Source organism: Ursus maritimus, unplaced genomic scaffold (assembly GCF_017311325.1).
Source record: "Ursus maritimus isolate PB19 unplaced genomic scaffold, ASM1731132v1 scaffold_35, whole genome shotgun sequence".
Classification (NCBI taxonomy): Eukaryota; Metazoa; Chordata; class Mammalia; order Carnivora; family Ursidae; genus Ursus; species Ursus maritimus.
In genome coordinates this window covers 21237065-21258748 of record NW_024426119.1, presented here as the reverse complement: position 1 = coordinate 21258748, position 21684 = coordinate 21237065, and the positions used below count along the sequence as shown (strand labels likewise).

At 37.6% G+C, this 21684-nt stretch overlaps 1 protein-coding gene across 1 annotated transcript; it reads right to left on the bottom strand.

The window, feature by feature from the left end:
* Positions 1 to 35: 35 nt before the first annotated feature.
* On the bottom strand, positions 36 to 19789 carry ARPP19 (cAMP regulated phosphoprotein 19). Its single transcript, XM_040620626.1, has 4 exons — positions 19725 to 19789; positions 19441 to 19495; positions 8682 to 8804; positions 36 to 4189 (listed from the first exon to the last, which is right to left on the bottom strand). Exons 2-4 carry the CDS (start codon positions 19483 to 19485, stop codon positions 4019 to 4021), a joined length of 339 nt encoding a protein of 112 aa, XP_040476560.1. The 5' UTR covers positions 19486 to 19495; positions 19725 to 19789; the 3' UTR covers positions 36 to 4018.
* Positions 19790 to 21684: the final 1895 nt, after the last annotated feature.

The window sequence follows — 21684 nt, the reverse complement described above, 5'->3', positions numbered from 1 at the left end:
GTAACATTTAAATAAGACAAAAACTGCGAATTAAATGAATAGAAATTAAGTAGATCAATTTATTTTTTTTGTATATTTCACAAGTATAATTTTGGAAGGGCTATTTGACAAATTTCAGCATTAACTGCCAACTCTATTATAGACATGTTCAACCAAAAAAAAGCATTTATCCTTGGCCCTTTTAATACAGGCAAAGTATCCTATTGCATCACAAATGAGAGATGCAGTAACAGATCTGAGGGCTTATTAAAGAAATTAGGTGTTTTTTCCAGACGCTATTTGGTTGATAGTAACGTAATACAAACATACATGAATGGTTTCATGACCACCAGCAATTTGCAGAATAAAACCCATAAGTCTACCTACTTTAAAGGCCAAAACCAGTAAAACAGTATTAAAATTGGTATTTTTTAAATCCTTAGATTAACAATCCCAGAATGAGATTTCTTTGATCCCAATTTTATGAGGTGGGGCAGGGCTGGGGGGGGGGGGAGACTGGCAGTGCATGCTGAGTTGCAGAGTTGGGACAGTGGCTCAAGTTAGTCATCCAGATTAGGATAGTGTTTTAGAAAATTAAAAATGTGCCCTAAATGTGGCATACTGGGAAGGATATTCAAGGTTGATAATTCATCAGTCCTAAACGCCATTTAATGAATGCCATCTGGAGGCTTAAGAAGTAAGCAAGGATGGGGGGGTGAAGTAAAATGAGGTGAAAAAGGAAAACAAAAAGTACAAGAAATGTGTTTGAATGTTGGGGAGTATGAAAAGGCCACCAGAGAAACTTACTTCAGTTGCCACTCAGGTGTGCTCTTCCTATAGGCCACCTGCCCCTGGATCACCAAACACCAAATTTACAGCACAAGTTGAGATTACATTTAAGCTTTGATAAAACGTCACTAATTTGGACTGAGAAAGAATACATGGCTGATTTAGTAATAAGTATCAATAAATATTCAGAGGTACGGTTTTGTTACATCAAGTAAAAAGAGCAACTAATTCCAACTTTTGAAGAACAAGCAGAGAGAGGCCTCACCCGGCCTGAATAGTTAAGACTTATTTTTAGGTCAGCAGCACATGAGTATTGAATAACTTGTAAATAGACTGCAAACATGCCGCCGCCAGTTCATCAACAATCCAACAATTCTTACTATCCCAACATGCCAAGAACTATAATCATTTTAGTCAGATGCAGCCTTCAAAAATGAAATGTTTCTCAGAATGTACTATCAAAGGAGCTACTGGACATAAACAGGTAATTTATTTGACTTGAGCCAATTTTCATGAAATATTTGTTACCCTGAACTTCAGTTCACTCCAACATTTATAATAAACGAGACGACTAAAATTAACCATTTTTCAAACCACAACTCTCAAATTAGAGAAATGGAGAATTAAACTCATCTAGTCAACATCTTCATTCAAGCAATGGTGAAACAGTCTGCAAATATGTCTTCAATAAACTGAGACTTGAGGCAGAACAAAAAATAGAAAAATTAAAAACCTCTGTATCCCAAGCACCAATAATGGAGGCTAAGCAATTATACCTAAAAATTCTTATTGACAGGTCTTTCCCTAATGGAAAATCCTGAGATTTTAAGCACTGTGACTTTACAGAAGGCAGGTTGGTTTAATGAGGAAACTTACTTTTAATAAAAAGACAATCAACAGTATTTTATTTTGGGCACTTACTCAGTATTTCACAGATCCTCAACAAGTTTTGAGGTAGGTTAAATATCAGCATTGTATTTTACAAATAAAACTTAGAGGTTATATCACTTGTTGTAAACTACAGCAGTCCTATCATGGTCAAGAATAACATGGTCTCTGCAATCTTTCAGATTAATCATCTCCGATGTGTAAATTTAATGTTGACAGCTTGCAAATACTCACCAAAAAAAAAAAAAAAAAAAAAGACTAGACATTACAGAAATTCTACTTTGGGGCACTTTCTAATTCTTAAATGGATCCTACAATGATTATACATACATACTGTGGAATAATCTACTTGCTCCCTTCACAAAATATTTATATATAACTGATCCTTAAAATTACAAACTAGAACATTACTGATTTCATTGCTTTTCTGCCTTTTGGGGTGGATGGAACAGGAAGATAATCAGCAAGCCTTACTCAGAGCGCTAGGCAGCCTTTAAGTGCAGGTGCTATGCTCAAGGCACCATCTACAATGATTTCAGGTCACAGGAAAGCAAGTATACAGATGGAGCCAAGATCTAGAAAAGATGCCTGGATCCAAAAAGAGGGGAGGCCCTGCGCAAGTCAAAGACTAAGAAAAAAAATACTATCATCTCAGGCTACTGATCTTCACTGTCATGCTACAGCATTGTATCACCTATGGGAAGAGCTCTTAAAAGAGCAGTAAATGTATCCCAATAAAGTCTGTTAATTAAAATTCTTACTAGATAAACCACAAGTAAAATTAAATTGTTTTATTAAAGTGACATCTATAGAAGGAAAATATCTAAATATTTTAATATGAATATGTTCCACCTACCACATAAATGACTCTGAGTGTCAAGAGTATAATTCACTTAGCTTACTTAAAATTATTTACCAGAATTCAGCTCATCCCTACATGAGTTCCTGGGCCAGTCTTCTCAAGTATTTGTTTCAGTAGAAAGTTCCTTTTATTTAAACAAGTGTCAAATATTAGTAATAATACAGGATTAAGAGTGGTTAATTAACAATTGAGAAATTATAAGAAAAACATCATTCTGTTATAAAATATAGCATTCAGCAGAGCAAATCTCAAGAGTGAGGATATACGCCTATGCTTCCGAACAGACTAAACAGCACAGCCGAACACGATTTGAGTCAAAGAAGCAAGAAAAAAAGGAGGGAGGGGCCACAGGAGGCAGAGGATTGAAGCCTTTTATTCTAGTGTCCCCCAAATTGACTGTGGAAGTAAAAAGTTTCTACATTAAAAAAGTTTATATAAATTACATGAATTGCAATTTTCATAAAAGTCCAAATGAAATGTTCTGCATAGGACAAAAGATATGCCTAAGCAACATATCATATCTGCACAAGGCCACCGAATGTCATGGATATTAATAACAAATGAAAAAGCTTAAGTCTATGACATACTAAGCAAAGATTTGTTTGGTATTCTATAAGCCCAAGATTGTAAACTACTCTTACTATACAAAGCTCTAATGACATAAAGAGTTTTGTGTAGGAACTCTTGTGCTTCTGGTTGGCACATCATCTACTTTTTAATATGTGAAATTAATACAGACATTTGTGAGAGGTTGTGCAAAACTATTGTATTTACAAGAATGGCACAAAAGTGAATTCAACAGTCGATGCACATGCACACTTCATTCACATCTTCAACCAAAGATATTCTAACACTACAGAATGGAACAGAACACTAGCTTCCACGGCAGCTGTAAGCCCTAGAGTCACGTAAGTTACACCAGAATGGGCAAATATTGCCCAAGTAAAATTCTATTGTTAAAGCTGAAACAGGTTTAAGGCCATTCAAGTTCAAGCACAGAGAAACGAAATCTTCCAGAGCCCCATCTAGTTTTGTTTGAAGAATGTGACCCTCCTTTTAACTTGTGGTCTTAAACTTCTGTTTTACAAAATCCAAAAGGAAAATACAGAAGAAATCAATACAATAGAGGTTATATTAAATAAGAGTAACATACAAAGCTATAATTAAGATGAATTAAAGAAAGCCAAAACATTACAATTGTAAAACTTGCTTGTTACTTGTTGAATCAGTCCTACACTAGAAGTTAGGTAATATATACAATTATTTTCAAGTAGATTACTTTATGTTGCTCTAACATGTTCTCTTTATCAGTGCACTGTTAAACTAATCAAAACTCTACACACGTATATTCCCTTACAACAGCAGCACACACTACCACTACCTGCAAAGCTGTCATTCTCAAATGACTTAGTGTGAATGAAAGGAAATAAAAAGCAGAGAAGTAACATATTAAGGAGAAATAATGGGAATTAGAAGATTCATGCAGTTCAGCTCTTTTAATCAGCCAGCCAGCTTGCTAGCAACAAGGGATGGTTTCCGTTGAGGAAGGTCCTGTGGAGTGGGAATGTGGTCACCAGTGACCTCTGTCTTATCCGGAGCTGCAGTAGGAAGCTGCTTGTTCTTCATTTTTGCTTTAGCCATGTTGTAATCCCCAGAATCAAAATATTTTTGCTACAAGAAAAAAAAATTGAAACTGGATTTTAAAACTTTCATACACAATCACAGTGATTTAACATGTAGATATGACCCTATACTGTCAGTATAAAATAATCCAGAAAAATTTAAACAAAAACATTATATAGATGAAATAGCAAAGCTTTCATGTATAACAGAAAAACCAGACAGAAATTCTTGCTTAAATTATTTTCAAAATAAAAAATAACCCTGTATTATTAGAACCATTACTTTATAGTTCCTGAAACCTAGGACGAACATTTTACAAGGATTTGAAATCATTTATTTGAATTAGAGCAGTTCACTAAAATCAAAACTAAGGTTAAAATATAAATGCTAGGGTTAACAGAAGAAATAAACTCATTAGAAATTATCACTTAAAATGTACATCCCTATCCTACACCTCTTTTTTTCACTTAAGACACTGCACAAGTTCAACTATCACTCTTTTTAGGTGGAGGGATGAAAAAGGTAACGGTACCTTTATCACTAAACTAGAAATTGCAAGGAGAGCTAAAGATCAACCTTAATATAGCTAATCTACATGAGTTACCTGTTTCAGAGTAAAAACAGATAGATTTGCCTGCTTTCTGACTTCCATCTATCGTGTTTAACCTACCTTTACTGAGTGCCTGTTATACGTGAGGCACTGTGTGAGTCCTGGAGAGAGACGCAAAGACGCACAACAGTCAAGTATTCCAACCATTATACTGTTTTTAGTACACAAGGTGCTATGGGTGCTCAAAGGTGGGTAATGTAACTTTTTCTAGGGTAGGAAAGAGGGAATAATCCAAAAATGAGAGGAGTGCCTCATGGACAAAAGGTGAAGGGAGGAAAAATAAATTCTCTTTGAGACTTCAGGGATATCTTATGTGGTAAATAAAGTAGATGAGAATTCACACCTTAGTCTAAGACTGTTGAGTGGCCTGGGAAAAGGTCTCGGTGGCTGCCTCCCTCAAGGGACTATTCTTTGATAAGCCAGATCAGGCCTAAAGCCAAAGGGCCTAAAGCTAGAAAATTGCTTTTTATGTGTCACTATACGTCTAACACACTGAGCAGTAACAAGGGAATTTGGACCAGGTCCTTTTAAGGCTTGCTGCAGCTTTATTTCTTTACTGAGTCAAAAGCACAAAATGAGAAATTTAATACACAGAATAAAATTTAGGAATATTTTCCCCAATGATGGGGAAATGCTAATGATACCTATTTTATAGTAAGCCAAAGTTCATCACAAGGGGTTCTTACTTCTTAGGCTACTCTGCTTGGGGAAAAGGAATTAAATTTATATAATGTGGCCAGAGACAAAACTAAAATCAATGCTTAACAACTGTAACTGCTAGCGAGGGAGTGAACTAAATCAATGTCTCTCACAATATGACAGACATAGTTTAACAAGGCAACAGTAATTGTCTTTAACAATTTAAAAATTTTGCATTTTAAGTGAAAATCTTCAAAAATTAACCAAACATATTCTGGATCATCTGGGTGACAAACTTATAAAAGCCTCCTCCCACCCAAATTTAGGAGCCACACTTACATCAGTATTTATAATTGCACTGACACTAAGTAATCACCTAAAGTGGCAAATTAACCTTTAAGGCCATGTTTCTTAAAAGTGAATCCTTGGGGAGCCTGGGTAACTCAGTGGGTTAGGCATCTGACTCTTGATTTCGGCTCAGGTCATGATCTAGGGTCGTGAGATGGAGCCGTGCGTCGGGCTCTGTGCTCAGTGCAGAGTCTGCTTGTCCCTCTCCCTCTACCCCTGACCCCCACGCGTGCTCTTTCAAATAAATAAATAAAATCTTAAACAACAACAAAAACTGAATCCTCAGTTTTTCTGGGGCTTCACAAACTCCACAAATACGAAAAAATATGGGCCAGACTGCTTCCTGATATCCCTCCCAGCTTTAACAGTCTATATGTCACAATATACAAGCCATGCTGTGAAAAGCCTAAACTAGATGTAATAACATTAACAAGTACAATAAAACAGAAAGGGACTAAATATAAATATCTAATCAATCCTCCCAAATGAAGAAGAAACTATTTAAAGATACTAAGGTAACTTAAAAACTAAAACCCAAGACCCTGTGATCTAGACATCTAAAAAAAACCAAAACCCTTTTAAAATAGTAAGAAATTATATAACTGAATGTAAGACTTCATTTCCCTAATACAGAAGTGCTTATTCATTGACATTTGGGTATAATGCAAAGTCATTCAAGGGTTCCCTTCTCAAATTCTGTACAACTAATTCTTAATTCAAGCAGCATTTTCTCTTTCCCAACTATTTACAATATCAACTCCAAGATACAATATTTATAAATTCTGACCTGAAGATGCTTAAAAAGCCATAAACAGTTGAAGTTAGAGGAAAATTACAAAGACAACAGGCCAATGTACAAAGAAAGCTTGTTGGCATAAATTATGCTGGAGATTAGCAAAGGAAAAAAGTTTCCTTAACACTTAATAATCAAATCTAAGTAATAATAGTCAGAGATGATTACATAATTTCATAACTAAAACCACACCTGATGGGACCATTTCAAAATTAGACATGATACAAACACATTCTACATAGCTATATTCATAATGAACATGTTTCTCATTCTGCTTTTCTATTTATTCCCTACATTGCATTATTTTTGTAATAATGCTTTTATTTGTTTAAACATTTTATTTATTTGAGAAAGAGAGAGAGAGATAGCAACAGAGATAGTGAGAGAGTACACAAGCAGGGAGGAGAGGGAGAACCAGACAATCCCAGGACCCCAGGACCATGACCTGAGCTGAAGGCAGCTGCTTAATTGACTGGGGCACCCAGGCGCCCCTAGAGGTTTTATGTCTATGTATTTGGTATAATTCCTACCTGCCACCCTAGAATTTCAAAGCTGTGAACATTATTCTTTCATATAAAACAAAAAAAATTCTGTATTTTACCACTTTTAAAAATAAGTTTTTATTTATTTTTAATTGTTAGAATTTTTATTAGGTGAGCTTTAATTTTTTTTTTTTTTAAAGTAACCTTTACCCCCAACATGGGGCTTGAACTCATGACTTGGAGATCAAGAGTCACACGTTCTACCAACTGAGCCAGCCAGGTGGCACGTTACCATACTCTCTTGGTATAAAGAAAAAGAGTGTATGATTTCACTTATATGTGGAATCTAAAAACATTAAACTCATAGAAACGGCAGAATGTGGTTGCCAGGGGCTGAGGGGTGAGGGAAACAGGGAGATACTGGTCAGAAGGCACAAACTTTCAATTATAAGATGAGTAAGTTCTAGGGATCTAATGTACAGTAAGTTAACAATACTGAATTGTATACTTGACAGTTGCTATGAGTGTAAAGCTTTAATATTTTCACCATAACAACAAAATGGTAATTATGTGAAATAAGGGATGTGTTAACTAACCTTACTGGTAAGCATTTCACAACATGTATATGTATCAAATCATCACAGTGTACACTTTAAACTTACACAATGTTATGTCAATAGTATCTCAATAAAGCTGGAAAAAACATCCTTTTGCAATTTGAGAAAATAATCCATATATAACTATAGCCAATATCTATACATATAAACATACATATACATATGGACATGGATTTGTTAACCAAACAGCAGATACCAGTATGTTGAAGGTATTTATTAAAGGAAAAACATCACCTGGCACCTAATTCAATACAATTCTCTTCATATTTCCCTGTTCCCTGTGTGGTAAATAATTTAAATGTACTTAAACCAAAGATGGAGTCCTTTAATTTTTTACAAAGGGGTTAGGAAAAAAACCCCCTAAGGAACGAACAAGTCGCATTATCTCAATTCAGATCTCATTATTGAGCAATAATGGTTTCTGCATCATAATTGGTAAGATTCTGAAAAAATGTTTTCAGTAATATGAACTATTAAAATTACCATGTATAAATTGTATTAGAGTAACTCTGTAAAATGTATTATGTAAAGGAGACAACAAGCTCAGCTTTTATAGGTGAACATTTCTTCCAAATAAAAAATATTTTTAGTCTTTGCATGGAAATCATCTTTAAAACAGGTAAAAGTTAAAAAAAATATATGGGCAGAAGAATATATGCCAGCTTCTATATAGTCAGTGCTTTTGCAAAGAAGGGGGAAAGGAGATACATACATACATGTGGTAGGTTTCAACTATATCTACATTTTCTTTCTTACAAAGATAAAACTGAAGTAAATATGGCAAAATATTAACATATTAAATCTGGGTAGTGGGTACACAGTTCTGCTATATTGTTATCCGTACTTTCTACATGCTTGAAACAGTTTAAAGTGATGAGTTGTTCATTCTTATCATACATATTTATACAATAAACAGTATAAAGTATATCTCTCTCTCTATGTATCTGGTAAGGTACCGAGTTATATACACACAGACACTCATTTCATAACTGCAATCGCACTGAGTATTTCATAGGGTTTAAGCATTAGAAGATTACACGTGAGAACTTACCCCTTTCTGTAATCGTTTCCTTAAGAAATCTGAACCTCCAGGCTTTTGTCCCAGGTGAGGATACCTTGCTTTTAATTTTGCTTCTTCAGCTTTCTCTGGACTAGTCACTTTATCTTCCATTTCCTGAAATAATTTAAAATAAATTACTTGTCTATTACAATTCACCTATTTAAAATAATTCACCTTTTAATATCTGGATCCTGACTTTAGTTGTCGAGTGCCAAATAATGCAGCATCTGACTAAGAAATCAAGCACAGAAGCTTTTAAAACATCTCTGTCTTGTTTTTCAAATGATCCATGTGATAGCTCTATTATAGCTGTGATGCATGTGTACACCCCACACACTGGATAAAAATATCAAGATAACTCAGCTCTGAAGTCTTGCTTGCCATTACTTTCCAGTCATGTATAATACATTTATAGTTAGTCACCTTCCATGGAACTCATCAGCTCTTTGCCTATATTTAGAGAACCATCTTAATACTGTTAAAATACAAAAAAAAAAAAAAAAAAAAAGATCTGATCTCCTGTTAATCCAAATCCATGTATGACTGGAAGCTCTGAGATTCTTTAATAGGAATTAACAACAGCTTATTTACCAGCAGATTCTCCCTAACTCAATATAGAAGACCTTGGTATTTTTAAAAAAAAAAAGATTTTATTTCTCTTAAGTAATCTCTACACCTAACATGGGGCTCAAGCTCACAACCCCAAGATCAAGAGTCGCATGCTCTACCGACTGAGTCAGCCAGGCACCCAGCCTTGGTATTTTTAAAGAAAAACATCTTTGTCAACCTTCATATCAGTGCGTATTATTCCCTAATTTCCCCCCATATTTAATGACAAATACTGCTCATGCCAAGGTCCCATTCTTTAATGCATCAAAATGTGTTTTCTGACCAAATGACTGTCAATATTTTAAGCCTATTCACTTTTTAAAAGATTTTATTTATTTGACAGAGAGAGAATTGAGCAGGAGCAGGGAGAGGGGCACAGGGACAAGCAGACTCCCTGCAGAGCACAGAGCTTGATACGGGGCTCGATCTTAGCACCCAGAGATTACGACCTGAGCCAAAGTCAGATGCTTAACCAACCGAGCCACACAGATGCCTTTTTTTTTTTTTAAAGTAAGCTCTACAACCAACATGAGACTTGAACTCATGACCCCAAGATCAAGAGTTGCATGCTCTTCCAAATGAACCAGCCAGGTGCCCCCAGCCTATTCACTTTTTTTTTTTTTGAAAAGCATACAAATTTACTTAATACAAATTTTATGCAATAGAGGAGGCTTCACAAGGATGAAGAACAAAGATACAGTTAAACCTGATTTTTATACTAGGTTTAATCAAAAGTAGAGAAAACGAAAAAAAAATATGATAGGACAAAAAGGAATATGAGCTGTAAATGGAGGAAAACAGCAAGGCCTATTTTTTCAGTCTTCTCAGTGTCCCTCTATCTCTGATTATAGGGAAGGCACCTCTCACTTGAGGATCTTATGACCTGCTTCAGGGGAAGGTCAAAAAGTCCTTCCTGCGCATGCCATTTCTCAAATTCCTTCAGCTTATAATATCCAGAATCCCAAGGTGCCATACTTTGGGGTAGCATGTCCTAAATCCCATCATTCCCCCATGTGAAACTTTCCCAAGAAATTTCACAGTCCAAAAACTGAGTTGATAGATTATCCCATAACCCACTGAATCAGTCTCAGTCCTGGGAATATGTCAGTCATTTCAAATAGTTATGTCTCATTTCAGGACATGGCGGTATACCCCCTACATTAGGTCTCTATATAGTATGATTGCTCATACCACTGGCATTTAAGAAGGGACATTTTTCTTGCAGTGACTTTTGTCAGTTTTCCCAAGATCCCATCTATAGACCCTGCAGTGACTGCGAGGTCCTAGTCATCCCTTCATGGCCAACAGAAAGTATATGTCAAGTTGAAAAAGGTCCCGTCTCTTCCCCTTATTCTTTCTCCTCTTCTCAACTCCTTTTCATTCCCCCTTCCAAGCGTATCTGGTCCCCACATGCAGGGTAGGGCACAGGGCCGCGAGGTGGAGTCCACTCAAGCCTACTCACTTTTAACACCAGTCTTGATATAGTCTACGTTCTTCCCAAGAGCCATATTTTATGGGGGAGCGGTGTTTATCACTTTATGGTAAGTACTGAAGAAAAATGAATCAAGAAAAACAAAGTTTCCCTGACAGACAATGCTGGCCAATGGCAAAGTGCACCTTCCAGCTAATGGACTCATTTCTGCATACCAGCTAGACAAAATCACATACTGCTGTATATCTCAATTTTTCCAGGTTATTTATGAATGTCAAAAATGAATGAATATCCATAAATGCCAAGCCTTCTGTTCCTGTAGAGCAAGTGAATCATTTATGCCCAAATTTTAAGATTTTTGCATGCATTTTCCTCAAAATTATATCCATACATGCTTTATAATCAGCTCTGTTTAGCTTATATATCATGAATGTTTCCTTATTCTTGACCAGCTTCCTCATGTGTCAGTACATCCTCTCATTTTTAGTCTTGCAGTATTTTGAGATTAAAGTCACTGCTGCTGTCAAATACCCTTTTTCTATGGGGCTTCCTTTATATGTATGCTCCCTTCTGCTTCAAGTGTTCTACCTTCCTTTTATGCTACAGTTTCATGCATCTACTTAGATTTTCGGTCCTTTAAGTGGTCACATCACTCACCTGATATACACAAAATTCAACTATATGTGCTCTGCCAGAGACAGAGACTCTAAATAGTATCAGTGATTCTGCCAGTCATTCCATTCAAGAAGGGTATGCCCCAGAGAGAGCTCAAGTGTGAGGTGTGTGATGCAAACCTACTATTCCCATGATGATCTGAGTCCTGGGTCTCTGTTCAGAGTTTAAGTGTATCAATGTTTTGTTTATCATACTGGTATTTAAAAACTCAGCCCCTACAAGTCTACCACCTCAGCTGTCAATCAACTGAAGAATCAGCCCAGACATCTGTTCAACCACTAGATTAAAAAAGTGATTACTTGTCCCACTGAGAATTGATGGGGCCGTCTCCAGTATGACTATGACATGACTTCTTTGGGATTTTTCAAGGGCGACTTTAGTTATATGTGATTCCTGCCTTACTAACTTTAGGATCTAACCCCTATGTAGGTAGGACTATACTGTACTCATCACAAAAGCTAAAGAAATAATGTAAATTTAAGGTTACCAGTTGAGTGCAGGAAGGTGAGGGGCAGCTTCTCTTCAGTGACTCAGCTTTCACTGTAGGCATCCACCATAGGTCCAGCTATACTGACTGTGGTGCTTAGGGGAACTGGGAGAAGGAACCTATTCTTGGGTCCCCCTATACACTTATCCTTTAAATTGGTTAACATTAAATTTGGATGTTAGTTGAAAAGGACTGTGACTTGATTACAGCCTTTGAGTCCTCGCACATTCAAATTAGAGGGTGTTAATACAGTCCTACATTTCCACTAAAACCATCCAGCTTTCTTGGGCCTGGGAAATAAAGGTTCTCCACTTCCTTTGAGTTGAATTATTAGTTCTCTGTATGTAAGAGAAATCCCTTAAAGTTCCTGGTATAGGGGTAGCAACTTTCCCTAATTTCCAATGTTTCTGCAGGTTTCCCTCCTTTTATATAAGAGAGGGGAAGAAAGTTGTACACAATATACCACTGTACCTGGCATTCCCTTATTTTCTAAATAAGGAATACATTAATGTATATGTTTACATATAATATTAAGCATGTTTAATTAAATCGAAATAGTTCACCATAAAAAATGTTTTGGGCAATAGCATCTACAGAAGAAAATATCATTTAGGTTTAGAATGAATAAATAATATGTCCTAGAAAAACAAATTAATCCTTGAACTTTCTTGCCATATACATATCACAAGAGCAAGTGTCTGCTAGCTCCAACTCTGTAGCTGCATTCAGAATTTCAGCTGCATTTAACACCGAAAGGGGGAAAATATGACCAAAACTCCATTTTTTAAACACAGTACATACCATCAAGACATCTAGGATACTTTTCATGGATCATACAGAAACATTCTTAACTTTTTGCAAATGTACAGTTATAGGGCCTTACTGATAAGCAAGTTGAAATGCCTGGACCTTGTAGAGGGAAGTATAAATAACACATCAGGTGGCAGACTGTGTCCACTGGCATTCAGCCTACACTTACCCTTCTTTAAAACACTCCCCATGATCACTATAGTTAGAAGCCTGAAGCTATACTTCCCAGACTGAATTCCTATTGGGTTCTGCCAATGACATCTACACCTGATTAAAAGGCATGGGAGAAAGAATCCACTTTTCCTGGTGATGGGCCACAAACAATGTGAAGATGAGCAGTAGCCCAGGAGCTCCTGCAGAGGGGCATCCAGCAGATAATCAGGGGCTACTGCAGCTGCCACATGAGAGTATGCAGAACTCAGAATAGTGCTCACTTGTGCAGTCAACAGCTTTCTGCAATTCCTCACCTCCAGAAACAACATCATCTTCCCCCTTTATTCCTTCACACTTCTTCTAATAATTTGTATCCTAATTCCCTAAATCACATCCCTTTCTGTTAAAAATATCCAAAGTGGTTTCTATTCTCCAGACAGGACACTAGTTGATAAAATCAGGTAAAATAAGGGATGACCAATTCATCCCTACTGTCATGTTAAAAAATGCAAAAGGGCACACAGAATTTGGTGTGATTCCATGTTTTTGGACATACTTTAAAGTAATTCCTAAACATTTATTTCAGCTAGAATGAAAATAAATCTTGAAAAAGGCTTGATATTTAGGAAGTAATAGCAAAGAAATTGGCGTATGTTAATGTATACTGACAAGTCACTTTAATAACTTGCCCCACAACTTTGCTGAGATATAACTGACACATTAGCTTTTCAAATTTTAGTGTCTTAATATATGAGGTTCAAAACAAAAAAGGGGGGGCGCCTGGGTGGCACAGCGGTCAAGCATCTGCCTTCAGCTCAGGGCGTGATCCTGGCGTTATGGGATCGAGCCCCACATCAGGCTCCTCCGCTGTGAGCCTGCTTCTTCCTCTCCCACTCCCCCTGCTTGTGTTCCCTCTCTCGCTGGCTGTCTCTATCTGTCAAATAAATAAATAAAATCTTTAAAAAACAAAACAAAACAAAAGGGGAGCCTGGCTGGCTCAGTTGGTAGAGCACGTGACCCTTGATCTCAGGGTTGTGGGTCCAAGCCCCATGCTGGGTGTAGAGATAACTTAAAAATAAAATCTTAAAAAAAAGCCTCAAAATATAAAAAGCAAAAATTGACAGAATTATAATAACTAACAAGTCTCTCAAAATAGGAGATTTCAACACACCTTCGTCAGTAATTGATAGGTGGAAAAAAAGTACTTAAGATACCAGATTTTATTTCTGTACCCAATAGCTAGGAAATATATATTCTTCTCAAGCACAAATGGAAAAATTGACAAAGTATTAGGTTATAAAGTTTTAACCATTTTCATCCAGACCACCATCTACAACTACAATTCATAAGATTAAAAGTCAATAATAAAAAAAGTTACGTATCCCTACTATTTGGAAATTAAAATACATTACTAAAATAGCTTAACTCATTAAAACTGCAATCTGTATAAACTTAAAAAATTGATTACTGAAATAATTGATGGTTAAAAGAATAACAGGAATAAAAAAAAAAAAAACACCTGGAACTAATGATAAAAATTCTATACTAACCAAATGTGTAGGATACAACAAAGGTCCCTAAAAAGGGTTTATATTAAAGAAGAACACGAAAACTCAGAGCTATGTATCCAACTTTAGTAAACAAAGAAGGGAACCCAAACAGAATAGGAGAAAATAAAAAGCAGAAGTTAATGAAATAAAAACCAGATACAATAGAGAGGATCAACAAAACAGGGGAATGATAAGCTTACCCAAGAAGTATTTTTAAAAATTCAAATCCGTTTTCAAAATTTTATCCTCCAAGAAACTTTTGTGTCATACAGCAATTTTACTACTTTGTAGAACAGATGCTAGAATGTGAGTGGATTCACCACCTAAGTGGTTTCTATGCTGATAATACCTTTGGTGGGGAGAAGTGTAGAAGGACCATAAGAAGGAACACTTACTCTGGCTACAAAGTGGGAAACCAGAACCCCAGGATTATCATAACAAAAATATATACGTATCATGTAAAAAAACCCCAAAAACCTAAAAACAATATTTTAAATGAGGACTATCCTCGACAAGTACAGAAATTTATCTTCATTGTAATACTCTATACCTAGCACACAGCCTAATATTGTTAGGCACTTGAATTTTTGTGAACTAGTCTATTGAAATACATTAGATATCCTTTTTGTAAGTAGGTGGGGCATAAAGTATAAAAACATACAGAAAATAGAACATTCAAACAATTAGAATTTATGTAGTCCGTCACGGACTGGCAATAAATCTCAATGATTGATACCATTTTTTAGCCGTCAGCAGAGAAGTTACACAGCAGCATCAGCAATAAAAACCTGATCACTCTAAGCAAATTCTCCTCTATCTGCTCAGCAATATGTTCACTGATGCAGTGACTGATGAATAAATAGAAAAGATTAATGAAAGCCAACAAATCCTTTGGGATATTGCCAGGAAAGTATCAGTACTGTTATCAGCTCTAGGGAAAAATACTGTGGTCCAATTAAGTCCTTGCTACTTGTACAGTGCCTGGCATTTAACAGGTGTTCAATAAAAGCCTACTGAATGAACACAGTGTACTCCAATTGTTTCAAAAAGGCTAAAAACTTTCTAAACACCTGACAGCTTCACCAACAGTTTTATCTTGAAATATTTCATGTTATAGTAGCATAGGTTCAGGAATCAAAAGTCTAACAACAGAGGCAAGCCTAAAACACTGTTGTATAGCACTCTTGCTAAGATAGCAAAGAGAAACGTTTTAAAACATTTCTGAGGTTTACCTTTAGATTGCTAAGAATCAATGGTTACACACAAAGCAGACCAGCAGGCTGTGGTTTAAAAATTGAAATTAAAAACACCCTTGAGCCTGTTACCAAAGGCTGTGTTAAGATAGCCCCAGAAAATGCCAATATCAATGGCAATTCCTTAAAAACTGGGAAAATAGGAAAGAAATTTGTATCCACTCTTCAATGGTGATATATGGAAGTAATTTATGCAATATTTCTCTTCCTTTTTAACTACTTGCAAAAGCACCAAGCATTATCTTTATTTTTTTTTAAGATTTTATTTGTCAAAGAGAGAGAGAGAGAGAGAGAGAGAGAGAAAGCAAGTGAGCACAAGCAGGGGGAGAGGAAGAAAAGGGAGAAGCAGGCTCCCCGCTGAGCAAGGCGCCCCATGTGGGACTTGATCCCAGGACTATGGGACCATGACCTGAGCCAAAGGCAGATGCTTAACCAACTGAGCCACCCAGGTGTCCCACCCAACCATTATCTTTTAAACTGACAAAAATACTTTAGTTGAGGGCCCTACTTGAGTTAGCTTCTCCAAGACATCTTACTAACTTAATTTGATGAATCTTGCAATAAAATCTCTAGAAAACCTGCTATTGAGATCTTTTTTAAAAAAACTTAAAAGCCATAGTATATATGAAAAAATACATATATAATACATATATTATATATATATATTATATATACACACACACACACATTCCTCTACTTTCACTCAGATTTCTTAAGTGGGTCTAAACAAAGGTTTTACATGGCTATAGTCTATCCCTCCCCTTTTTAAATTGCAGTACAAGCAGTACGAGCATTGCTATCTGTATTGAAATAGTACTTTGGCAATGGTTTCAACTGAAAATTTCTGAGAAAAATTCATTCAACCAACATTTTCCAAACAATGGAATCAATCAGGTAAGACAGATGCTATGGGAGAAGATAAATAAAGGAGGGTCCCTGAGTTTAAGATGCTCATAATGAAAACAGAACTATATGTTTTAAGTCTCCACAGGCCTCTTCTCACTCCAGGACAAGAGCACACACCAGTCTGACTGAACTTAGTGTTATTCAAAGTGAAATTCACAGGCGACAGATCCTGGAGATCTCTGTTAAATTTTTAAAAAGTTTGTTTTCACTTCAGTGATAATCTAGGAGAAAAAAAATATAACTATACACTAGCACATCTGAACTGCCATCTCATATCTAGAGCTACATGAGTTCTATCTGAGCTTTCATTTATGATGTCAGAGACTACGCAATACTACTCTGTCCAAGATAATGAGAAAAGAACACAGCTGAATTTAAAATGTAATGATGTATTTTTGACCTTAGAATTAAATGATCACGCAGATTTACTCTTTAAAAAGGGGCAGTCGTCATATGACCAGAGGAGCAATAACTTGCCATATTTAAAGACTTCTTGCACTTTAACAGTTGCTACCACATTCTCAATACATTGGAAATTTACTTTCAGCAAAATACCATGCCACAATGAATTAATAATTTACACTAATTTTGTTGTATTTGTTTTAATTTTTTAAAAAATTTTAAAGTAATCACAACGTCCAGTGTGGGACCCAAACTCATGACCCTGAGATCAAAAGTTGCTTGCTCCACCAACTGAGCCTTCCAGGTGCCGTTTTAATTTTAAAGCAGTGTTAAAGAGATAGATGTTTATGCTTATTTTCATGTTTGTATATATTTAATTAATATTCCAATAAAAAACAGTGGTCTACACAGTTTTTTTAACAAGGGGCACTCAGAGAAACAGTGACTTAGCTCTTACTCCGTGCAGGCTCATTTCTTTACCTTAATTTTTCAGAGGCAATAGGCTAACATACCATAAAACTATAAAAAGTATTTTAGCTGAATAATTTGGCTTTACTTGAAAGGTCAACTGGGTACACAGAGAATAATCCAATTTTTTAGGTCATCTAACTATTCTTCCAAATAGAAGAAACAGGTGATTTGGCCCATAGGAACACAGAAGTGACTCTGCACATTCTCCTGTTTAGGGATGGTATCCATGCTACGGGCACTTAACATCTACAGCCAATCCCTAATTCAAGAAGGGACATTATATTACCCACACACTTTGGTATTAATGACAGCAACCCTAAAACCAAAGGACTTGAATTAAATTTTTAATGTAGACATTCATAAAGAGAAAACATTCAAAACATGCTTAATACTGTTAGGGACAGAGTATTAGGCTGTTCCAAGTAAAAGCATTTACACTGTAGAAATCAACACTTTACACTCTGGCAACACACTAACAAATCTCATAAAAGAAAATTACATAGCACACTATTGTACATGAGAAGTCAAAACTGGGGTTGATTTCAGTGTTTAGGACAAGATAGCACAGACACAGTTTGTATTTCTTTTCTGGGTTCTTAAATCCCAACCAATTATGAACACCATGATAAATATTTTTCAGTTAATAAATTACATTTCATGTTACAGTTAAGATTGTAATCTTTAAACTATATATTTTTTGCCCTAAAAGTCCATGTTTTTGTTAAGTGTAAAAAAATATACAACATAATTTTCATTGGAATATTCCCGGATAATATCGGAACTTGGCCTATTATTTATGCTATTGTTTTCTTTTTAAAAAATATTTACAATATAGCAAAACCATCCAACTGAAGAGAAGTTAACATAGTTAAGAACAAATGGAGTGGCTTTAGAACACTAATACACTAATCAAATTTCCAACCTGATTGGGAGCATGGGTAGAACATTAAGCAGAAGGCCTTACAAAGTCCAAGCATTAGGCCAAATCTATTTATGATAATGCCCTCTGATTCTTCAAGAAGAAGTGCTGGTAACTTTCCATAAACAATTTAAGAAACAAGGTATTATGGGCCTTTGCAGGCCAGCCACAAGTACCTAGGAGGGTAGGGCAGCAGAAATAATAATGGTGGAAGGGGTTAAGAAGTAGCGTAAATAAAAGAGAAAGCCTTAATAATCATAATTTGAATTATACTGATTTGTGGCATATTTTCCCTCAATACAAGTGAGCTTAAAAAATATTCCCGTTTCTACGAAAATCCGGACCAACTAAGATGGTAAAAAAAATTTAAATTCCAAGCTTTTGATCAAATACCATATGCAGATCCCAAGGGCTCACATTTCTGCGCAGGGACGGCGCGAAATATTTTAAGTTACCTACCTCATGTAAGCCTCACAACAGACATATGAAGTATTATTACTCTCATTTTATAGAAGACTGAAAAAAAAAAAAAACTAAGGAGTTGAGCGACTGATCAGGGTTACACAGCAGAAAAGGACTGGAACTGAAATGCCACCCCAAGTCTAACTCACCGCCCAAACACGAGATACCGCCTTAGGAGTTAAAAGCATGCGGACAATACCAGTAGTTGGAGAGCTAGTTCTCCAAGGGAGAAATAAAACTTCCTACGCAAAGTGAAGCTCACGGAAAAACTTGGGTTCCACGCAGAGAAACTGCTCGTATGTATAGTCGAGTCTAAGGAAAAACGCGACACATTGAGGCGCTAGAAAAGGGAAGCCTCAGCGAGGACGTGGACAATGTTCAAACTCCCACCACGTTGGCGCTAAGCACCAGAGTTCCCGCGGGCAGCAGATGTGGGATCGAGCTGGGCCGGGAGGGCCGAGGCACGCAGGCTCCTCCCGCTCTCCGCACCAGGCGCCCCGAGCCGACTCCGGGCGCGCCCCTCCGCACGCGGCTGGAGCAGGCCGTCCGGCAGGCCCGGCGCCCGGCAGCCTCGCCTCCGGGCCTTCCGAGCCGCCGGGGTCGCTCCCCGTGCACACTCACCTTCTGCTCCTCCGCGGAGGCTGCCTCAGGGACTTCCGCAGACATACTGCTCCTTCTGCAACGAGACGCCGGGAGAAGATGCGATCACCGGGTGGCCGAGGCCGCCCGGCCGCCGCACCGCCTCAGGCCCGCCCGCCCCCGCTCTCCGAGCGCCCGCTCGGGCCGCCTCCGCCCGCGAAAATGGCCGCCGCCTTATGACGACACGGAGCCTCGCAGCGCTCGGCAGCCGGCGACTGCGGCCCGCCGAAGCCCGGCCGCTCCTCCCGCGCCGCGCCCCTACCTACCTTACCCCGCTTCTCCGGCTCTGCGACGCCGAAGCACTTCCTTTCTTCCTTCAAAGGTCGCGGCTCGTGCCTTACCTCACATCCGTCTTCCAGATGCTTCCTGGGAATTGTAGTTTATAAGTGGAGCCGCTTCTCCCCGCCCTTTCCTGCCTGTTCAGGAGATTTTACTAGTACTTTCCCGGACTCGCGTAGTCCGATTCTCTTACTCGTTCTCGGCACTGTAGTCATGCATATTTTCTTTTGGACGCTCCAAAGCTCTGTGCTGCTTCCCTGCACAAGTCTCTCCCCACTCCGCTTTGCCTACTTAACCATTTTCATCTTTCACATCCCCTCCCTCCGGCGTCATCGCCTCAGGCTTTTCTCGAGCCCTTACGCTAGGTCAGGTCACATCTCTGTGTAGCTTCCCAGCACACACGCTGTATCGTTAGACGCTAATTGTTATTACTCTATTAATGTCACCTTTCCTGCTCAGATAAGCCACATCAGGGCAGAGACCTCGTCCATATTTGCTTATATTTCCCTCCCAGAGCCCAGCATGTCCTAGATGTTCAATAAATACCTGACGAAAGAATTAAAATTACATTCATTTGTCTGCTCCTGGGGGTCCACTCCCACAACTTTACTGAAACCCCTGGCACCAAACTCATCCAATGACTTTCTTAATTACCGTTATCTGTTGACTTTACATTTAATCCTCATTCTAACTGACATCTGAACAGCTACTGGCGATACTATACACGGTCGTTCGAATGAAGTGTCTCTCAGAAACTTGGAAATAAGATTGCCCTCTAAGAGTTAAACTAGTAAACAGCAACAGATAATGAATGCGATTCTGTGGGAGTTTGGAAACCATCAAAACATTCAACCAGAGTGTCCTAGGAAGAATCTCAGGAAGAATTGCGTTGGGATTGCAACTTGAAAAACAAACTGCTATACTGCACTCCTTTTGAAGAAAAGAAGGAAGAAGTTTGTCAAGCAAGCAAGTACTTAGAACACGAAGAGTTCCAAAAGGCCAACTCTTTGAGAAATATATCGAGAGTGCTTTAAGCTGGGTCAGCTGAGAAACTTCGTTAAGATCAACTATGTGTTCAGGGTGCCTGGGTGTCTCAGTCGTTGAGCATCTCCCTTTGGCTGGGGTCATGATCCAGGGGTCCTGGGATGGAGCCCCACATCGGGCTCCCTCTCGGCAGGAAGCCTGCTTATCCCTCTCCCACTCCCCCTGCTTGTGTTCCCTCTCTTGCTATGTCTCTCTCTCTGTCAAATAAATACAAAATTAAAAAAAAAAAAAGATCAACTATTTGTTCTCACTCCATAATGGCAAAGCAACTTACTGAAAATTTGCCTTCCCTTCATGCAGAACTATAGGGAGAAAGGAGAATTCACTACTTAGGCTAACTGAAGCATCTGACAGTTGTATTTTTGTTAATAAATTGGCATTCAGGTATATATCTTGTATCAATGTATTTGTGAGCTTGAGTTAAAATCTGAGAACACATACATAAAAAATCAGTATATGTGATCTTGGATAAAAAGATTCTGTTTCTGAAAGATAGTGACACTCACAAGAGGGCAAGTCTGAATTTCTGGGAAGCAGACTTTGGTCAATGGGGAATTTACAAAGGTCAGTGCCACACTGTGGGGACCTGAGAAGACATCCTTCCCCAGGTAACACTCCTCTGCGTTATTAACCATGTACCTTCATGTTTAAAATTGCACACTGATCACCAACATCCTGTTTTTCAAAACTTACTTCTCTTGACCTCTAGGATACTACTCTCTTATTCTCTCCTACTTCTCTGGCCATTCCTTCTTAATCTCTTTTGTTGAGTCTCTACCTTCTTCTTAATGGGAAGATTCTAACAATTCCATCCTCAGATCCCCTTCTTTTTCAAGTTTTACACTCTCTAGATCACTTCCACCTCAGAGCTTCAAGTGTGATCTATATATTCCAGATCAGTGC